The sequence below is a fragment of the Oryx dammah genome, unplaced genomic scaffold, assembly GCF_014754425.2.
Source record: "Oryx dammah isolate SB20612 unplaced genomic scaffold, SCBI_Odam_1.1 HiC_scaffold_11050, whole genome shotgun sequence".
Taxonomy (NCBI): domain Eukaryota; kingdom Metazoa; phylum Chordata; class Mammalia; order Artiodactyla; family Bovidae; genus Oryx; species Oryx dammah.
The window spans coordinates 755,104-775,998 of NW_024080444.1; the positions used below are offsets into that span (position 1 = coordinate 755,104).

The following is a 20,895-nucleotide window of genomic DNA, read 5'->3' on the forward strand; positions in this document are numbered from 1 at the left end:
ATTATACACCCACTCTGAGTTGCTTACTGTTTTAAGGGATGATACATAATACCTACAGTGTAGGCTGTGTTACATTATGTTGGTTTTCCTGGAATTAGTTGTTCTATTCCAGTGTGTATATTCTCACTAGTGAAAATTTCACAAATAATATAATCATAAACTAAAATTCTATTACAATTTACAGGCAATATTTCCAAGAGATATAACAGTTCTAAACCCATTAATGAAGTTTTCCAAGTGACAATTATTTTAACTTCTTTTTTCCCTTCTAAACACCTTTCCCACCAACAAATGACAAGGAGAACAATTCTTTCTGATCTCCTCAAACACACCCTTAATATAAGATTCAGAGAGACTCAAAACCTTTCAAATCCAAAAGACACATGGATTTTCAATGTTTGGAGGGCATAAAACAAGAAAAAGAACTAAAGAAAGGAGGAAATAAGGAAGATAAATTATTACTGGAAAAATCTCTACTTGGTTCCCAACTAACAAAGTCTACTTCTACATTTTCAATACATGTGTATACAAGTTTGGAATTAAAGTTCCAGAGCCATGTCTCGTTTCATCCTTATAAGCTCACATAGAATAAAATTTTGTTATCTTGGGATCACTTCCTTATTCAAGAGATATACATGATTCCCTCAAAGACTCACACCTGCAGGAAGGAAGGGACTCCTGCAAGGGATGTTTTCCTACCTTCACAGCTTCTCCAAGAGTTTGGTTTTTGTCAGCTTCCTCACTGGAATGTAATTCAAGTCTATAATTCAACTCCTGTAGTTGCTGTGCCTGCTCATTCAGCAGCATTTGAGCCTGCTGTTCCCGAAGTAACGCATTATTCAGTTCTTCACATGCACTTTCAAACTTCTCGTGGGTGATCAATTTCTGAAGAAAAGAAAAAAACAATCATAAGCTAACTGCAGTATTGTTTATTTAATATTCAGTACTCTGTTTCCTAACATAAGGAGAATACAAACATCTACAAATGTCTGACACATGACAAAAGTATAATTCATTTTTCTTAATTTCCTAAATCAAGATAAAAACCATCACTCAGGTTTTTAAAGCACAACAGCTATACTGCCAAAGTTATCATTTTTAGTCCAATAAAATCTCACTAAGGACTGATGCTGAAGCTGAAGCCCCCATACTTTGCCCACCTAATGCAAAGAGCCAGCTCACTGGAAAAGACCCTGATGCTGGGAAAGATTGAGGGCAAGAGGAGAAGCGGGCAACAGAGGATGAGATGGTTGGATAGCATCACCAAACTCTGGGAGATAGTGAAGGACAGGGAAGCCTGGGGTGCTGCAGTCCATGGGTCCACAAAGAGTCAGATATGACTTAGCAACTGAACAACAACAAGCACTTCAAGTTCTAAGTAAATCCATAATGCTCAGTTTAAATCTGGATACAAGAGCACTTTTTATAAAGATAATGATTGTGAAAATTAAAGCTTTTAACAAGTTCCTATGCTTTTAAAAGATTACCTAAAAGTCTGTGTTCAGTTTACGCTACCATTCAGGTTTCCCTGGTTAAACTACCTTCTCTTGAGAAGAGCCCTTACTGCACCATACCTCTCTGACTCCCACCACTATTCACACTATCATACCATCTTCTTGTATTTTCATCAACACCGTGATCATTATCTAAATTCACCTCATATAGTTATTCATTTTTTTATTGCCTGTCTGCACCCTTCCACCAACCACACATTTAAGAACCTGAGCTCCAAGGGGCATAGACCTCCTTCAGCTTGCCCACCCACCACACAAAGGAGTCTGGGATTCAGTAGGTATCTGTTGAATAAAAGAATATGAATTCATTATAAACACCAGCCAATAAAAATCTGCACTATAATATACAATACAGCGTTTACAATATTATGACTGCTCTGGAATCACTGACAGGTCTAGACAGAGGTCATCCCTTAAGGGGTATGGAATCAAGGGCAGGACATACTTGTATTATCTCCTATGCACAACATGTAAACAAATGAAAACTAGTTGCAACAAATGGCAAGAGACATCTTGAAGTACAAAGAACAGAAATGTTTCACAAATGATGGGTAACCTGAGAAATATACAGAAAACAGAAAGAAACCATGCAGGTCTCTAAATCACACTAAGTGTATATATGTCTATTTAAGACTGATAACTTCCATTGTTCAGTTGAAAAGAATTTAAAGTGTCAACTTTTTAACATCCCTCTATTCCCTAAGGCCACAGCACTTCTCTAGGTCTTGTGAAAAAAATACTTTTGTACTTCTACCATTTACTTGTCACGCTGCTTTAAATTATTGCTCCTTGCCACCAGAACATTCTGCTCTTTACAATCCACTTGGCCTCTATAAATCATCATTTTGCAGGACTTCTTCCCACTCCTAAAAAATGCGTACTTTACCTAAAAACTTAGCTAACTTTAGCCCCTCTCTTGTCCACATATCCCTCCCAAAGATTGGCTCAATTCTGTTCACTCTTCTATGAATAAATAGGGTCAAACAAGTATAGCAATGCAGAATAAGAAAGAGATAGTGTGTGGAAGCAGTTGTATGGAGCTAAGAAAATCTAAAAAAGAAAAAGATGTTTCAATGCCATTCTCCCAAATCATCCCACCCTCGCCCTCTCCCTCAGAATCCGAAAGACTGTTCTATACATCTGTGTCTCTTTTGCTGTCTGGCATACAGGGCTATCGTTACCATCTTTCTAAATTCCATATATATGTGTCAGTATACTGTATTGGTGTTTTTCTTCCTGGCTTACTTCACTCTGTATAATAAGCTCCAGTTTCATCCACCTCATTAGAAGTGATTCAAATGTATTCTTTTTAATGGCTGAGTAATACTCCATTGTGTATATGTACCACAGCATTCTCATCCATTCGTCTGCTGATGGACATCTAGGTTGCTTCCATGCCCGGGCTATTATAAACAGTGCTGCGATGAACATTGGGGTACACGTGTCTCTTTCAATTCTGGTTTCCTCAGTGTGTATGCCCAGCAGTGGGACTTCTGGGTCATATGGCAGTTCTATTTCCAGTTTTTTAAGGAATCTCCACACTGTTCTCCATAGTGGCTGTACTAGTTTGCATTCCCACCAACAGTGTAAGAAGGTTCCCTTTTCTCCACACCCTCTCCAGCATTTATTGCTTGTAGACTTTTAGATCGCAGCCATTCTGACTGGCGTGAAATGGTACCTCATTGTGGTATTGATTTGCATTTCTCTGATAATGAGTGATGTTGAGCATCTTTTCATGTGTTTGTCAGCCATGTGTATGTCTTCTTTGGAGAAATGTCTGTTTAGTTCTTTGGCCCATTTATTGATTGGGTCATTAATTTTTCTGGAATTGAGCTGCAGGAGTTGTTTGTATATTTTTGAGATTAGCTGTTTGTCCGTTGCTTCATTTGCTATTATTTTCTCCCATTCTGAAGGCTGTCTTTTCACTTGCTTGTAGTTTCCTTTGTTGTGCAGAAGCTTTTAATTTTAATTAGGTCCCATTTGTTTATTTTTGCTTTTATTTCCAGTATTCTGGGAGGTGGATCATAGAGGATCCTGCTGTGATGTATGTCGGAGAGTGTTTTGCCGATGTTCTCCTCGAGGAGTTTTATAGTTTCTGGTCTTATGTTTAGATCTTTAATCCATTTTGAGTTTATTTTTGTGTATGGTGTTAGAAAGTGTTCTAGTTTCATCCTTTTACAAGTGGTTGACTAGTTTTCCCAGCATCACTTGTTAAAGAGATTGTCTTTAATCCATTGTATATTCTTGCCTCCTTTGTCAAAGATAAGGTGTCCATAGGTGCATGGATTTATCTCTGGGCTTTCTATTTTGTTCCATTGATCTATATTTCTGTCTTTGTGCCAGTACCATACTGTCTTGATGACTGTGGCTTTGTAGTAGAGCCTGAAGTCAAGAAGGTTGATTCCTCCAGTTCCATTCTTCTTTCTCAAGATTGCTTTGGCTATTTGAGGTTTTTTGTATTTCCATACAAATTGTGAAATTATTTCTTCTAGCTCTGTGAAAAATACCATTGGTAGCTTGATAGGGATTGCATTGAATCTATAGATTGCTTTGGGTAGTATACTGATTTTCACTATATTGATTCTTCTGATTCATGAACATGGTATATTTCTCCATCTATTAGTGTTCTCTTTGATTTCTTTCACCAGTGTTTTATAGTTTTCTATACATAGGTCTTTAGTTTCTTTAGGTAGATATATTCCTAAGTATTTTATTCTTTTCATTGCAATGGTGAATGGAATTGCTTCCTTAATTTCTCTTTCTATTTTCTCATTATTAGTGTATAGGAATGCAATGGATTTCTGTGTGTTGATTGTATAATATCATATAAGAAACGAATTGCCAGTCCAGGTTCAATGCCGGATACAGGATGCTTGGGGCTGGCACTGGGATGACCCAGAAGGATGGTATGGGGAGGGAGGTTGGAAGAGGTTTCAGGATGGGGAACACATGTACACCTGTGGCAGATTCATGTTGATGTATGGCAAAACCAATACAATATTGTAAAGTAATTAGCCTCCAATTAAAATAAGTAAATTTAAATTTAAAAATAAATAAATAAAAAGATAATGGGAGTTAGGTTTTAAAGAACAAGTGTCAGTAGATGAACATGGTATTCCAAAACAATACAAGTACTGAAACACTTTCAGCAGGTATGATGTATCCCTTTATGTTACAATTTTAGACTAAGTTGAAGAAACTATTCTGTTTGTCTCCTACACACTTTGACTGAATTAAGTGAAAGATGATGGTTTGAGGCACACTCCCCAATTTTTTAAGAGGAAAATAACATCATTTTGCCATTTATACTGTTTAGTATAATAATCCTTTATTAATGTAGCTAGATATGAACATTAACCACTATAGTGAAGTGGTTAAGAGTTTGAGTTTTAGAGTCAGAATTATAAGCTTCATATCCCATAATTTCTACATACTGTGTGACTTAGAGCAAGTTACTTAGCTCTTCTGTATCCTACATCCTTTACCTGTTTAAAATAAAAAAGGATAAAAGTACTATTGAACTATTATTGACATGAAAGGACTAAATGAATCAGTTAGGGTCAGTACCTGACGTATGATAGTCAATATGATCATAAAATGTTAGAAATCATCACGACGTTATACTACATAATTGTATGCCAAATATAAAAAATGTCATAGCTCATTCCTTCAATTATTACTTCAATTAATCCTATTTTTATTTCTACACTTCAGTGAAAGTACTTCATATTTTTATTTCTACACTTCAGTGAAAGTAATTCACATTAAACATTTCTTGGTGCACATTCTTTGCATTTTCTGCAAACAAGTTATTCAACTAAAGTTTATTTGCTCTAGCAGTTAACCATATCATTTCCTATGTTTCAGTCACAGTCATGTTTTAACAGGGCTATGAGCTCTGCTGACAGACAATCAGTACTCCTTTAAGCATCTGATGTAACTTTTTTTTCTGTTTTCTTTACTGAGATGATTTTAACGATTCTATGCTTTTTATTTAATTCACATATAACATTGCTTAAGTTTAGGCTATCTGACATACTGATTTGAAACTCCTCTAAACTGCAGAACAATTACCACTGCAGCCTTAGCTGCTCTATCAAGTCACAGAATTATTACTTCATTTTGTGATGAGAACATTTAAGTTCTAGTCTCTTAGAAAGTTTGAAGTGTATTGTTAGGGCATGTTAGAAGGGACGTTTTCTAAAGAAATTCTATTGAGGGGACTAATTTATCTGAAAAATATAAAAAAAATAATAAAAACAAACATGCATTTGCTCTCTGACATTTAATATACATATTATATGTATACAATATATATTTAATATCAGAGAAGCACTTACCGAAGCAATGGTTTTTAAAATCATATATACTTACAGACTGCTTAAATTCATTTAATTGCATTTGGAGACCCTGGGTTTTGTCAAGCTCCTTCTTCATTTCATTCAGATTCCGTTTCAGCTCTGTGACCTCTAAGCGCAGTGAACGACGCTCCACTTCTGCTGCATGCAGCCTTTGTGTAAATCCAAATATTTGCTTCTGTAATGATGCTGTGCTTTTCTGTTGTCAAACAAGAGCAATTTTACAAGAAGTCACTACAGATTTTCTAAGAAGTCCACAGCAATGACCATTTTCCCAAATTAAATGTAACTTGGGATACCCAGATAATAATATCAGCTCTTAGCAGTAAAACTTGTTTAAGTGAAAGTTTTATTTTTTATGTGACCAATAACATGCCTTACATGTAATAAAGGAAAGAAATAATCTACATGACTAGAAAATGTAATAACCAATTAATTCTTACACAATTCTGTTGTAGTATACTTACAGAGAACAGTAAATTCAGAACTCATGCCAGAACTTTTGTATTTTGATATTATTGACACTTAGTTGGAGGTGCTTTCATTTATCATATTAAATGATTACATGAAATCTAAAAGAATTTGCATACATTTGTATGCAACTAATTTAAGCTACAAATAAACTTGATTTTGAATTAAATTTACAAGTTCTAAAATCCCTATTTAATGAAATTGCATACATACCAAAATGGGCACATGGCCTTGCAGACCATATTTCAGGGCCAATGTGTTTACTTTATGAAGTCCACGGGCCAGCCTCTGAACCAGGGAGTCTTTTTCTACATATGTAATACTCCTGTTGTTGTGCAAAGGTATACTGTCCATTGCCAGACTAATTTTATCCATGAGTTTCGCAAAAGAATTCTTGGCTGCCCCTATAAGTAAATGTCCACAAATTCTGGAATTTGGATCTTCAAAAGAAAAAAAAAAAAGGCACAGAAAAACGGGACTTGTTGCATGTTCATTTCACAATACTGCCAATCACAACATAATGAAAATATTTTCTCAATTATATAATTCCTATTAACCAATAGCAATCCATTCAAGAAGCTCCCTCCGATATTAATTTTCACTGAGTAGGAAACAGCTTACCTACTAAATAATGTACCTAAAGAAAATCTGCATGTATTTACAGTATTCCTACATACTAAACATTATGACACTAAAAAGTCATCATCAATCTTTTGTTTTAAAACCTAACAAATTCATTTTCTATTTATAGCTACTGAAGCTTATTACCGTAATGTCACACTATTTATGTTATCAGAAAATATAATTTTCCTTATTCCAAGGCAATTAAAATTTTACAACTACAATTACTCATTTTCCCAGAGGATTTTGGTAATCATTCCCCTCATATAATGGACTTAAGGTCCCAGCATACCCAACATGGCCTGCTAGCTGCTAGATTCATCAGGTCTGCAATTAATAATTGTGTTTAATGTTTGATAAATAAAATTGTCAGTGTTCTTTCTACTAATTGGTATTCCAGACAATGGTTAATAGGTTTATTTATGCCTTAATAAAAGTCGTGTAATTTAGTTTTCCCTCTGCTAGGCAGGTCTTCATCTGATTACTTGTCTGACGATACTATCCATGTAAAATGACAAACGTGAAGAGACTGTTTAAATAAAGTAGTATACCACTCTACATTTCAAGCTCCTCTGCTGTTGGGAGTTAATTTAAATCTTGTCTACACATCAGAAGAGCAAAAAGAGTATTTGGCCAGTTTTCTCCAAGAGAAAAGTGTTTCATGATTCTAAGAACACACACGGCTGGGCACTTGCAGAGCAGCGCGGACTGAGAAGCTGGGCCATCAGTGGTTTTCTGTGTCAGAAACTGTCATCTCACAGAAGCTCTATGTTCAAAAATTTGAGCCTGTTTTATTTCTTTATTCCTCAGTTTACGAAAGGCAAGATTAATTTTTCAATTTATGCGGCAGTTAGAACCAGAGAACCACATTGCTTAGAAGTTACATGTAAACTAGAAATTGTTAATTGGATAAAAGTATAAAACTCTTATACAAAAAAAAAAAAAAAAACCTCTAATACAACATCTACATGGAAAAAACATCCTTCATGTAGAACTGATTTCTTTCAGCTGTTGATGCTTTGGCTTCTAAGAACATAAGGAAAAGTAAATTTAAAATATGTCCTCTGTCATAGATATGTTCTCTGAGAAGCCCATGGACAGAAGGCACACAAAGTATGATTACAATACACAGTTCTTTTCATAACAGATTCCTTAAATAAATCATGAATAAAAAAATTTAGTAGCTTTATGTAGAATAAACACATAATGCAGAACACTGTAAAGAGTTACAAAACTATGGGATGTATTTAACAGGTTAAATAATTGAATAAACAGTAATATTTATTTATTATAACATTCAATATAACACATCAATTCCGATGTCTATATATGCACTCCCTATTTCTCCAGCAAGCTTGCAACTCCTTAATTATTTTCATCTAGTAAACTTTTTTTGTCTTCACAGTGCCAGTCTAGTATATATAGGTATTTTTAACAGGTTTGTTGGATTAAGTTATATTTCTTTTCGCTTCTATAGTAGCTGCAACAATGTTGAATACAAGAATGCATTCAGTGATACCAAGAGAAGTTGATTAACATTAGCTTTTACAGTATGTCAAAAGTTATTTCTTTCTAAATAAATGAGATTAAAGGCTCATTGTGAAGAAATTTTCAGGAATACAAAGGTAATAAACCTTTTACCCTTTAGAAGAAAAATCAATTATAATTAAATTTTAATGAATGGTAGGGTTTTTTCTACACAACACATTGCTGAGAGGTGAAATTAAGTGGCACTAACACTAACCACTCTGAGAGGTGAAATTAAGTGGCAAAATAATTTCACAAGGCATTCTTTTGAATTTTTAAGAAGTGGGAGAGAGGCATACACTCCAAGTTTCTGACTGCTACTTTCGATGAATTACAGAAAGCATATTATTTTATAAATAATTTATGCTTTGATGAATAAGAAGTGTTTTTACAATTTACTTCACATCATACAGTATAGAGTACAATTAATTCAATATTAAACAAATGAAGAAACAAAAAATCCTCTAGTGACATAGTTGTAGAACTATTTGTGTAATGATACAGAAATAAGGGGGAAAATAAAGTCACTGAAATTCCTCATGTCTAAACTTGTCTAGACTGTTTAAACTGTTTGACTTGTTACATTTAACAAATTCTTGTTTACGCTAAATACATGTGTTAGTCACTTCCCCTATCTAACAGCATATGTCTTTCAAGAAAGAAGAGGACTCTAGGTTCTGCAATTACCTTTTCCAATAGAAGGGGCAATATTGCATGACTAAGGTTAATATCCTCAAAAGTTCATAGAGAATTGTTTCGATCACTAGTCTTAATGCTAATATGCGTGATATACAAGGAGTTCTTATATATAAAACAAACACACACACCCATATATGAACATAATAAGTTAATCTGTAAAAGAATATGAATGGGTATAGAACAAATGAAAAGATATGCAACCTAACAAACAAAATTATAAATAAGGAATAATATAGAGCTTTCTTTCCTCTTTCAAATTGATAAAGATGAAAAAGACTATCAAAACTCTGTGTACCAAAGATATAATGTGAAAATCAGAATTCTAAGTACTGTTCATGGAAGTGTAATGCAAAGAAACTTTTATGAAAGGAAGACAGACTATAATTTCCAAATGTAAAACATCCAAACTCATTTCTTAGGACTTAGCCAAGGAAATAATTTCACAAGTATAAAATGCTTTTATGTACAATATGCTAATCACAGCATAGTTTATTATAATATTACTTAAAATAGAAAAAAATATGAAAAAATGTCAATATCCATCAATAGGGAATTCTCAGAGTAAACTATAGACATATAAACAATAGAATAAGCAAAAAGTAAAAGTGTTAATCGCTGAGTCATGTTCAACTCTGTGATCCCCATGGACTGTAGCCCACCAGACTCCTCTGTTCATGGAATTCTCCAGGCAAGAATACTGGAGTAGTATGTGATCAGATAAAATTAATGAAGTACACTTATCTTACTGACACAGAAATTTATTTTCCAGTGAGTAGAAAAAAAATTATAATGAGACATGATTATATGATTTCCTCATATAAAACTGCATGTGTTGGTGTGTATATATGTTTATACACATGTCTGGAAGATTTGTAGAAATTATTAAAGTGTTAAGAATGATAGGGATAGCCTTTTGGGTGACTTTTATTTCTTCGGTGCAAGTTTCTATACTGTGTCAAGTTTTTATATCATGCACAAACACTTTTACAGAAATAACACAAATATTTTAAAAAGCACTGTATACTGGGACTTCCCCAGTGGTCCAGTGGTTAACATACTTCCAGTGCATGGGGTACGTTTGATCCCTGGTTGAAGAACTAAGAACCCACATGCCACAGGGTGCAACCAAAATAAATAAAGCTTTTTTGGAAAAAAAAAAAAAAAAAAAGCACTGTGTAACTGCCTTCCTCATTCATTCATTAAACAGCTAGCAATAGAGCAACTCATATGTATGAAGATACTGTGCTAAGCAATGTGGAGATGGGATCTATAACACTGATTAAAAATCAGTAGCTCTTGTTTGTATCAGTGTTATTTATAAATAATACTATAGATATAAATGACCAATAACAGGAGTACTCAAAAACATACCTTGACTTAGACAAATGCTATTGAGGGGAATGATTATCAAAAGCAGGGAGTTATTGGTCATTTTTGTCCCATGTATACCTTTGGTAGCCTGATAAAACCTATGGATCCCTTTCTTATAATAATACTTTTAAACATGTTAAGTTAAAATATACAGAATTACAATGAAAGTAAATTTTATTAAAATGCAGTTATCAAACGATTTTAAGGTTCATGAGATCCAACCTGTCAATTCTAAAGGAAATCAATCCTGAATATTCATTGGAAGGACTGATGCTGAAGCTGAAACTCCAATACTCTGGCCACCTTATGCAAAGAACTGACTCATTGGAAAAGACCCTGATGCTGGGAATGATTGAAGGTAGGAGGAGAAGGGGATGACAGAGGATGAGATGGTTGGATGATATTCCCAATGCGATGGACATGAGTTTGAGTAGACTCTGGGAGCTGGTGATAGACAGGGAAGCCTGGGGTGCTGCAGGACATGGGGTCTCAGAGAGTCAGATACAACTAAGTGACTGAACTGAACTGAATGTACTAGACATAAGATGATATAAAGTGAAGTCGCTCAGTCGAGCCCGACTCTTTGCAACCCCATGGACAGCAGCCTGCACCAAGCTCCTCCGTCCATGGGATTTTCCAGGCAAGAGTACTGGAATGGGTTGCCATTTCCTTCTCCAGGGAATCTTCCCTACCCAGGGATCGAACCCAGGTCTCCCACATTGCAGACAGATGCTTTACCATCTGAGCCACCAGGGAAGTCCAATTTAAAATAGACTAATTAAAATTAATATTTTTAAATTAGCATGTGAAAGTTGTTGCTTAGCCATACTAAGAAACTTGACCTATGAGCTGATCTTTATGAAGGCATTAAACATGTCAGGCTCGCATCAATTTTTTTTTTTAATATATTTAGAAGTGATGAAAATCCTAACCCACAGTATATACTGCTACAAATGTAATTAAAGTTCCTATAGTTCACTTTACAAGGCAGAGGTAGGCATTTCTCAAAAAATATTAGAATACACCAAGGCTTTCAAATTCTTAACATGTATACACTGCTGCTACTGCTGCTGCTGCTAAGTCACTTCAGTTGTGTCCGACTCTGTGCGATCCCATAGACCGCAGCCCCCCATGCTCCCCTGTCCCTGGGATTCTTCAGGCAAGAACACTGGAGTGGGTTGCCATTTCCTTCTCCAGTGCATGAAAGTGAAAAGTGAAAGTGAAGTCGCTCAGTCGTGTCTGACTCTTAGTGACCCTATGGACTGCAGCCTACCAGTCTTCTCCGTCCATGGGATTTTCCAGGCAAGAGTACTGGAGTGGGGTGCCATTGCCTTCTCCATGTATACACTACTATATATAAAGAAGATAACCAACAGTGACTAACTGTATAGCACAAGGAACTATACTCAGCATTTTGTAATAATCTATAAGGAAAAAAATGATAAATAATATATGTATAACTGAATCTATTTGCTATAAATCTGAATATAACACTGTAAATCAACTATATTTCAATGAAAAATTTTTAAAAATCTATTGTGGAAAGTTTTTGTTCAAAATTCAGTGAGTTCAAAAAAAAAAAATTCAGTGAGTTCCTCTTTGGCTAAGTCAATCTATTCAATAAATTCACAAAGTTAAAAAGATTGTGAATCTATGATTCGCATTAGATGCTATGAAGACAGAAGGAACAACACTTTTGAAAGAGTTCTGAACTGTTTCCAAGTGCTTACAGGTTGCTCTTTCAAAGAAGTAACAGAAGTTTTTACGTAGGGAATCCTGGAAAGCAACACAGAATGAAGAATATAGAAGACGGGTGGGAGCCCGTCTGTGGGGTCGCACAGAGTCGGACACGACTGAAGCAACTCAGCAGCAGCAGCACTGCACCAGTATCCAGCTATACATAGAAGACTGATAACAAACCATGTGTGTGATAATCTATTACTGACCACCAAAAGATGAGCATAAACAGTATCTAGAGATAGTTGTAACTATATTGTAATTTTAAAATAGCTGTAATTTTAATTAGTAACTAAGTCACCATGCTGTTAATATTATCATGGTCCGTCATCACCATGCATAACTGAAGGAAATGTTGAAGTTCATTAACGGTAAGTAAATGTTAGTCGCTCAGTCGTGCCCAACTCTTTGTGAGCCCATGGACTGCAGCCCACCAGGCTCCTGTGTCCATGAGATTTTCCAGGCAAGGATACTGGAGTGGGTTGCCATTTCCTTCTCCAGCGGATCTTCCCAATCCAAGGATCAAACCCAGGTCTCCTGTACTGCAGGCAGATTCTCTACCAACTGAGCTACAAGGGAAGCCCAACGGTTAGTAAACCAAGATGTGATTATTTTTCATTCACGTCCATCAATACTCCCCCTCTGAATTCTATCCCTGGACCATTTTGAGAAAGGTTCTGTGAACCCCAGATTAAAGAATATGCGTGCAGTTCAGGAGACTCAGGTGCTGTCCCTGTGTTGGGAAGATCCCCTGGAGAATGGAATGGCTACCCAGTGCAGTATTTTGGAATTCTGTGGGCAGAGGAGGATGGTGGGCTATAGTCCATGGGGTCGCGAAGAGTAAGACACGACTGAGCAACTGACACACCTTATCTAATAAATATACTACTCAATCATAAATCTGCATCCTTGAGCCTCTACTTTTCCATCAGGTTAAATAATAAGGAAGCTACATCCCTGGACTACTTCACTCTAAAAACTATTATAATATGCTCTCAGTTTTCACTGAAGATAAGTAACACTAGGAAGAAAAAAACTTCTGTATCTTCATGAAGCAGCTTTTAAAGATATAAACTGTGAGGTTATTCAATATTTCCAATATGATAATCCATGTAATAAATTCCTCTTAGGGTCTAGTAGCAAAAAAAAAAAAAAAAAGTTTGCTCTGCATGTTTGGAGACGTAACAGAGCATCCTATATCTGGGGAACAGCAGGCAGTTCAGTTTAGCTGAACTGTAGGTTTATTAATGAGAGTGCAGAGAGGTGAAACTATACAAAAACATGAAAATCAGATCAAGAAGGGTTTTGTATACCAAGCTAAAGAGCTGATCCATAAAGTAAAAAATGAAGACTAATACTGCTGATACAAAGACATGTGACAAACCAAGCACCTCCAGCATGCAATGACTCATTTAAACCCTTACAACAGCCAATAAGATTATACAATTATTAGTGAGTGAAAATAAGTGATGAAAAAAGAACAACAAAAATGGCACATAGGATGATCTGGTCATATTGAAATATAAACAGAATTTGAAAGAAGTACACACAAATATTAATCATACTCTCAGAGAGGGATTACAGAAGCTATTTTTACTTAAAGTGATATTTTATAAATACCTATATGCGGCCATAACTTTTTTCTGGAACAAGGTAGGGGTTAAAAATATTTTTAATACACATGTATTATTTTAGAATAGATCTGAGAGGAAATTTTTTCTTTTGTTCTTTTATAAAAAAATCTTAAAAAACAATTGTGCTGCTTTGTTAGATAGTATCCGGATATTCAATCAAATTTTCTATGGCTCCTAAAAGTTTCCACAAACTATCTGTAAGTTGCAAAATATATTAAAGCTTCATATATGTTTCTTAAAATAATTTTGACCTTGTAAATTATTTTAACTAATAAATATACTCTATGGAAGTGTGACACTGGAATTTGACATGGTCACAAACACTTCCAAAGATAAATCATTCATTCAGAAGTGTTCTTAAAAATGACAGGCAAATAAATTTTAATTTAAAAAAACAAAATAGCTGTTCATTATAAAATCCTTTCAAATTTTCTGTATGCTTGAAAATTCTCAAAATGTTTGAAAAATATGGGGAAAGGCAAACATAATCATTTTTAAAGCCACAAAATACACGTCGGGAAGTTAAATGTGGCTTCCTTCAAAGGAGACACGAGTAGCTCAAGAGTTAAAAATGATCCCTGGTCAGACTGTACTTGTTTGAGATATGAATGACATTAGGTGTGTAACAAAATTCTGTAAATTACTTCTTCTCACACTTTACTGTGTATATAGACCATCTTTTTAGAACACACATTCTGGCATGAGATTGCACTTCTGGCATATCATTGTTAATGCTGAGGCTGTTGGTCCACAGCCACACTTCGAATGTGGCTCTTCGACCCTTCGACACATTTCTTTGTACTCTTTGTTAGGATTCAATAAAGTCTTTAAGTTTTAAAATATAAACCAATAACTACTTGCTAATACAAATATCTTTACTTGCCACTTTGAACTTCCTAATATGAAACCTCAATGTTGTGCCAAAGACAGCCTGGATTTCTGAGTTTTGAGTGAAAGAGCTGCTATGACCTCTACGAAGTTAACGTAAAGTATACAACAAAAGAAAGTTGTGAGTAGTGATAGCAGGGGCATGTATATCTGAGTCATCTATCTTCTAGATAATTAAGATTCACTAATAATTGAAGTGTATAACAAAATGCATGAACATTCTATTCATAATCAGTTACACCTGTATTTATTCAGAGATATTTCAAAGCAAATTAGCACATTTGTTTATATGTTGAGAAATATGTTCGGTCTGAACAAGTTACATTAAAAAGTTGAGCTATCTATAGGGTTCTTCAGTCCATTCCTATCATGATTGATATCCTAGCCCTTCAGTGGAAGTAACATTCTCCCCTGTTTGAGGTAAATGATCTCTTGCAGGCACACCATTTGGATACCTGGAAGAGGCAATTTATCTCAAGTGGGCAAACACTTTAATGAAGGCAAGAAGGTTGCCACCTGTCCAGTATTTACAGAGACAACATGGAAACTGGGGTCTTTGCCCACTGCCTATAAATACATTGTCAAAGTTTAAGAAGGCAGCAGGGCCAACTACCTTTAGCAACCACTTCACTTTCTGAGTAGTGAATTCAAGTCACCATTGTTGAACTTATAGCTTCACGAAAAGGTATACAGTAATATACAGGTTCCACTGAGACATCAGGATACAAAAAAAAGATAAAATGACATTTATTGGAAAATGACATATACAAGGGACTTGGAAAGATGCATTTACTCTGAATAACTATGAGCTAGGAACTTTCCTTGGCCAAAATTTACAGATACAGATAGTGAGAATGAAAAAGGATGAAGTGATTTTCCCAATGACACACATGTAGTAAGCAGTGGAACCCAGATTCAAATTTAGAATTCAGGTTCCTAATCAATGTTCTATTATATATCCAATGTTTAATTTTCTCTCCTATAAATATTAATAGTTTAATTCAGAACTCACTCTAAAAAAGATAAGCACCTAACTTTCTAAAAGAGTACTGTACTGATATATTTAAGCTGTGAACAAAGATAACAGGAGAAGCAATAACTACTATTTAATATATTATAAGTTACTACTTGGTATTGCCATACAGGTACTAGCTTTCCTGGAGCTAAAAAGAAAAAAAGTGAAAATGAATGAAATAATGCCATTTGCCACAAACATGAATGGAGCTAGAGACTGCCTACTAAGTAAGTCAGAAAGTCAAATATATGATATTGCTTATATGTGGAATCTAAAATATGATACAAATGAACTTATCTGCAAAACAGAAACAGACTCACTGACACAGAAAATAAACTTATGGTTAGGAAAGGGCGAGGGGGAGGGATGAACTGGGAATTTTGGACAAGCAGACGTCATTCATGTTCGACTCCTTGCGACCCCATGCACTATCTGTCCATGGAATTCTCCAGGCCAGAACACTGGAGTGGACAGCTGTTCCCTTCTCCAGGGGATCTTCCCAATCCAGGGACTGAACCCAGGTCTCCAGCATTACAGGTGGTTTTATGTACCAACTGAGCTACCAGGGAAACCCAGATATGAACTACTACATATATAAAAGAGAGAAACAACAAAGATCTACTTTATAGCACAGAGAACTGTACTCAATATTCTATAATGAACATAAAGAAAAGAATACGAAAAAGCATATATATCTGCGTGTGTGTATATATGTATGAATCACTTTGCTATGTACCAGAAACTAACACAATCAGTTCAGTTCAGTCGCTCAGTCATGTCCGACCCTTCACGACCCCATGAATCGCAGCACGCCAGGCCTCCCTGTCCACCACCAACTCCCAGAGTTCACTCAAACTCATGTCCATCGAGTCAGTGATGCCATCCAGCCATCTCATCTTCTGTAGACCCCTTCTCCTCCTGCCCCCAACCCTTCCTGGCATCACGGTCTTTTCCAGTGAGTCAACTCTTCACATCAAGTGGCCAAAGTATTGGAGTTTCAGCTTCAGCATCAGTCCTTCCAATGAACACCCAGGACTGATCTCCTTTAGGATGGACTGGTTGGATCTCCTTGCAGTCCAAGGGACTCTCAAGAGTCTTCTCCAACACCACAGCTCAAAATCATCAATTCTTCGGCACTCAGCTTTCTTCACAGTCCAACTCTCATATCCATACATGACCACTGGAAAAACAATAGCCTTCACTAGACGGACCTTTGTTGGCAAAGCAATGTCTCTGCTTTTCAATATGCTATCTAGGTTGGTCATAACTTTCCTTCCAAGAAGTGTCTTTTAATTTCATGGCTGCAGTGACCATCTGCAGTGATTTTGGAGCCCCCCAAAATAAAGTCTGACACTGTTTCCACTGTTTCCCCATCTATTTCCCATGAAGTGATGGGACCAGATGCCATAACTAACACAATACTGTAAATAAAAAAGTGACAGTGATGCCATCAACACATAGTCCTGACAAGTAATATGATTTAAATTTTTAGCATGTTCTTCAAAAACAAAAATAAAGAGAAAACAAAGAAAAAGAGTTCTAAGAAATATTCTCTTTCATTTCTGAATTTTCACATGTACTAAGTAGACGTTCCCAAGATTCTGCCATTTCATTGTCCCACATGGCTGAAAGAATCAAGATACAGCTCACAGTATTAGATGATTCAAGGGACAAAGAATTGATTACAAATCAAAGCTGAACTGATATTCTTGATACCTGGCCTAGCATGAAAACATCTTAAATTGGTTAAACAGATGATGGAACGTCCAACTAATATATATTACCCAGATATCACAATCACTCTCTAGAAGAATATTACCAGAAATAACTAATGGAATAGCATGTGAGCAACTTGCTTGCAAACCATTTAGCAAATATAATTCTCTGTTGTGTACCTGCAACTTTTCCGTAAGTCTGAGGCTGTTTCAAAATAATTTTTAAATGAAGACATTAAAAAGCATGCAGCCTATGATATCATTTATATCACTTATCAGTCTGTTAGTGGATGGATGAGTGGGTGGAAACTCCAAGAGATGGAAGGGAGGAAGGAAGGGTGACTGGATAGAGAGAAATTTTTTCTTAATCCTTATATGTATACTAATTTATAACAAAACCATGTTTTAACAATTGGAACTGTAAGGGATGTGTAAATGGCCTTGAAATTTTAAGATAAACTAATGTATTTTCAATTGAAATTTACATTTTTATGAAATTTCATTATTATTTAATGCAATAAATCTAAATAAAGACCAATATTTGAACTAAGAAAGTTAGTAAAATAGAAAACAAAGACAAGTAAGTGCTTTACAAATTAACTCATTCAGTCCTCTAAACAATTCTGAGAAAAGTAATCCTATTACCACTTTACAAGTAAAGAAACTGGGGAACAGAGAGTTTAAACAACTTGCCCATGTCACATGGTGAGCATGAGTCAATACTCAAAATCAGGAAGAATACATACTTAACCCTACACCATGTTGCCTCCACTGTATAATAGCACTTAAGCAATTTTAGAACAGAAAATTAATAATTAGTAGTTTAAAAAATGTGTATACAGGAGACATGTATTTGTTCATGTTCATTAACACGAGATGCTGCTTTCATGCTGAGATGGGGGTAAGGGAACAAGAATTTTTTACCACCCACTATACACCAGGAAGAAAAGTTAAGACCAACCTAGATAGCATGCTGAAAAGCAGAGACATCACTTTGCCGACTAAGGTCCGTCTAGTCAAGGCTATGGTTTTTCCAGTGGTCATCTATGGATGTGAGAGTTGGACTGTGAAGAAAGCTGAGCGCCGAAGAATTGATACTTCTGAACTGTGGTGTTGGAGAAGACTCTTGAGAGTCCCTTGGACTGCAAGGAGATCCAATCAGTCCATTCTGAAGGAGATCAGCCCTGGGATTTCTTTGGAAGGAATGATGCTGAAGCTGAAACTCCAATACTCTGGCCACCTCATGTGAAGAGTTGACTCATTGGAAAAGACTCTGATGCTGTGAGGGATTGGGGGCAGGAGGAGAAGGGGACGACAGAGGATGAGATGGCTGGATGGCATCACCAACTTGATGGACCTGAGTCTCAGTGAACTCCAAGAGCTGGTGATAGACAGGGAGGCCTGGCGTGCTGCGATTCATGGGGTCGCAAAGAGTCGGACACGACTGAGCGACTGAACTGAACTGAATACACCAGGTACCATACAATATGTTCAACAAGCGTTATCATATTAATTCCTCATAACAACTGGGAAGACGGTATTATCTTTATTTATAGGTAAAGACTGTGAGGCCTGGTAAAGTTAAGTAACTTGCCCAGCTTCACACAACTAATAACTAGCAAGACTGAATATAATATCAAGGTTCACATTGATAATTTTTGTACTAGTTCAATAACAATTATCTGCCTGGGCCATATCCTTTCTAATATTCTTCAGTACTTCCCTCTCTAAGCAACCCTCATTTTTCTCTTCTCTAAGCAGTGTTCTTTTTAAAAAGTGTTAATATATATCTATTTAATCTGGGGTTGTGCTGGGTCTTCAATGCTGTGTGGGCCCCCTCTAGTTTCAGAGAGTGGGGGCCACTCTCCAGCTGTGGTGCACAGGCTTCTCATTGCAGTGACATCTCTTGCAGCGAGGCACAGGCTCGAGGGAAGGTGGGCCCCAGGAGTTGCAGCATGAGGGCTCAGCAGTTGCAGCTCCCAGGCGCTAGAGCACAAGCTCGGCTGTGGCACACAGGTCTAAATGCTCCATGACATGTGGGATCCTTCCGTATCAGGGATCGAATCCATGTCTTCTGCACTGGCAGCCAGATTCTCCAACACTGAGTCACGAGGGAAGGTCCCAAGTAGTGTTCTTTATCCAACAACATTTAAACCTTCCCTAAAATAAGTTTTCTTGAACTTGCTATTTCTTTTTTTTTTTGAATAGTCATAACAGTTTATTATTGCAGCCAGAATCTATAATAAACCTAAATGTCCATTATCCAGAGAACAGATAAATAAATTCATACATGTAGTATATTTATACAATGAAACATAATACAGCAAAATTTTAAAACTGCAAACATTAGTGAATAAATCTCACAGACACTATGTAACAGAAGCCAGATATAATGGGTACTTATTTATGTACCCAAGTAGTGTTCCTTATCCAACATTTAAACCTTCCCTAAAATAAGTTTTCTTGAACTTGCTATTTCCTCCAGCTAGAGGTATACCAGGTTCTAACATCAAAGGCAGCTGGTTCCTGAAAGTAGGCACGCACTTACCAACACCATTCTTGGTCTACCTTCCACTTGATAGTTCTTACCTATACTTATTGCTACCAATATTCTTAAAATATATTTATGTACACTTTTATTTAGACTCCAAATCGAGTGTGTTGAGGTTTTGCCAATATATTAAAATATGCATATTTCTTACCAACATTTATGGAAAAATCTAAAAATAATCTTTGAATCATAAGTTTTACACTACAGGAGCCTAGGTTTAGAAGTTTGAAATCACAATAAATGATCCATATTTACACAGAAGAATTGTTTAAAGAATTAAAATAAATCCCAAATTATTTCATTAATACTTAGAATATTTTATTACACAGTCAAGTATTAAGAAGTCTGTTATACTTTTTTTTTTTTACTATTAATGTGGCTGAAATGACCATAATTAGTCCAATGACATAGCTTAAGCAGTAGGTAACTGTATGTTACTCTTTTAGTGCAGAGAAATCAGTTTTCATTAAAACTTTCACACAAACAAGTCACACAGTCTGCCACTAGAAAATAAACTTGAATTTTAGACCTTTGGAAATTGCTGGTTCTTGGTGGTTTCATCTAGTGGAAAAGAGCAGATTATTCAAATTAACTCTAGGTGGTGGAGTGGTAAAGAATCCGCTTGCCAATGCAGGAGACACAAGAGACACAGGTTCAATCCCTGGGTCAGGAAGATCTCCTGGAAGAGGAAACGGCAACCCACTCCAGTATTCTTGCCTGAAAAACTACATTGGCAGCAGAGCCTGGTGGACTACAGTCCATAGAGTTGCCAAGAGTTGGACACAATTGAGCAC

The 20,895-nt window shown here is 35.9% G+C and overlaps 1 protein-coding gene across 2 annotated transcripts in view; it reads right to left on the reverse strand.

Moving 5' to 3' along the window:
* Nucleotides 1–20,895, reverse strand: part of LOC120860199 (coiled-coil domain-containing protein 171) — a 334,015-nt gene that overhangs the window by 167,434 nt on the left and 145,686 nt on the right. For both annotated transcript variants that reach the window (XM_040235975.1, XM_040235974.1), the window contains 3 exons: nucleotides 6,557–6,783; nucleotides 5,889–6,071; nucleotides 700–885 (listed from right to left, as the gene is read on the reverse strand). In XM_040235975.1, coding sequence (XP_040091909.1) covers nucleotides 700–885; nucleotides 5,889–6,071; nucleotides 6,557–6,783 — 596 coding nt within the window. The remainder of the gene's footprint in view (nucleotides 1–699; nucleotides 886–5,888; nucleotides 6,072–6,556; nucleotides 6,784–20,895) is intronic.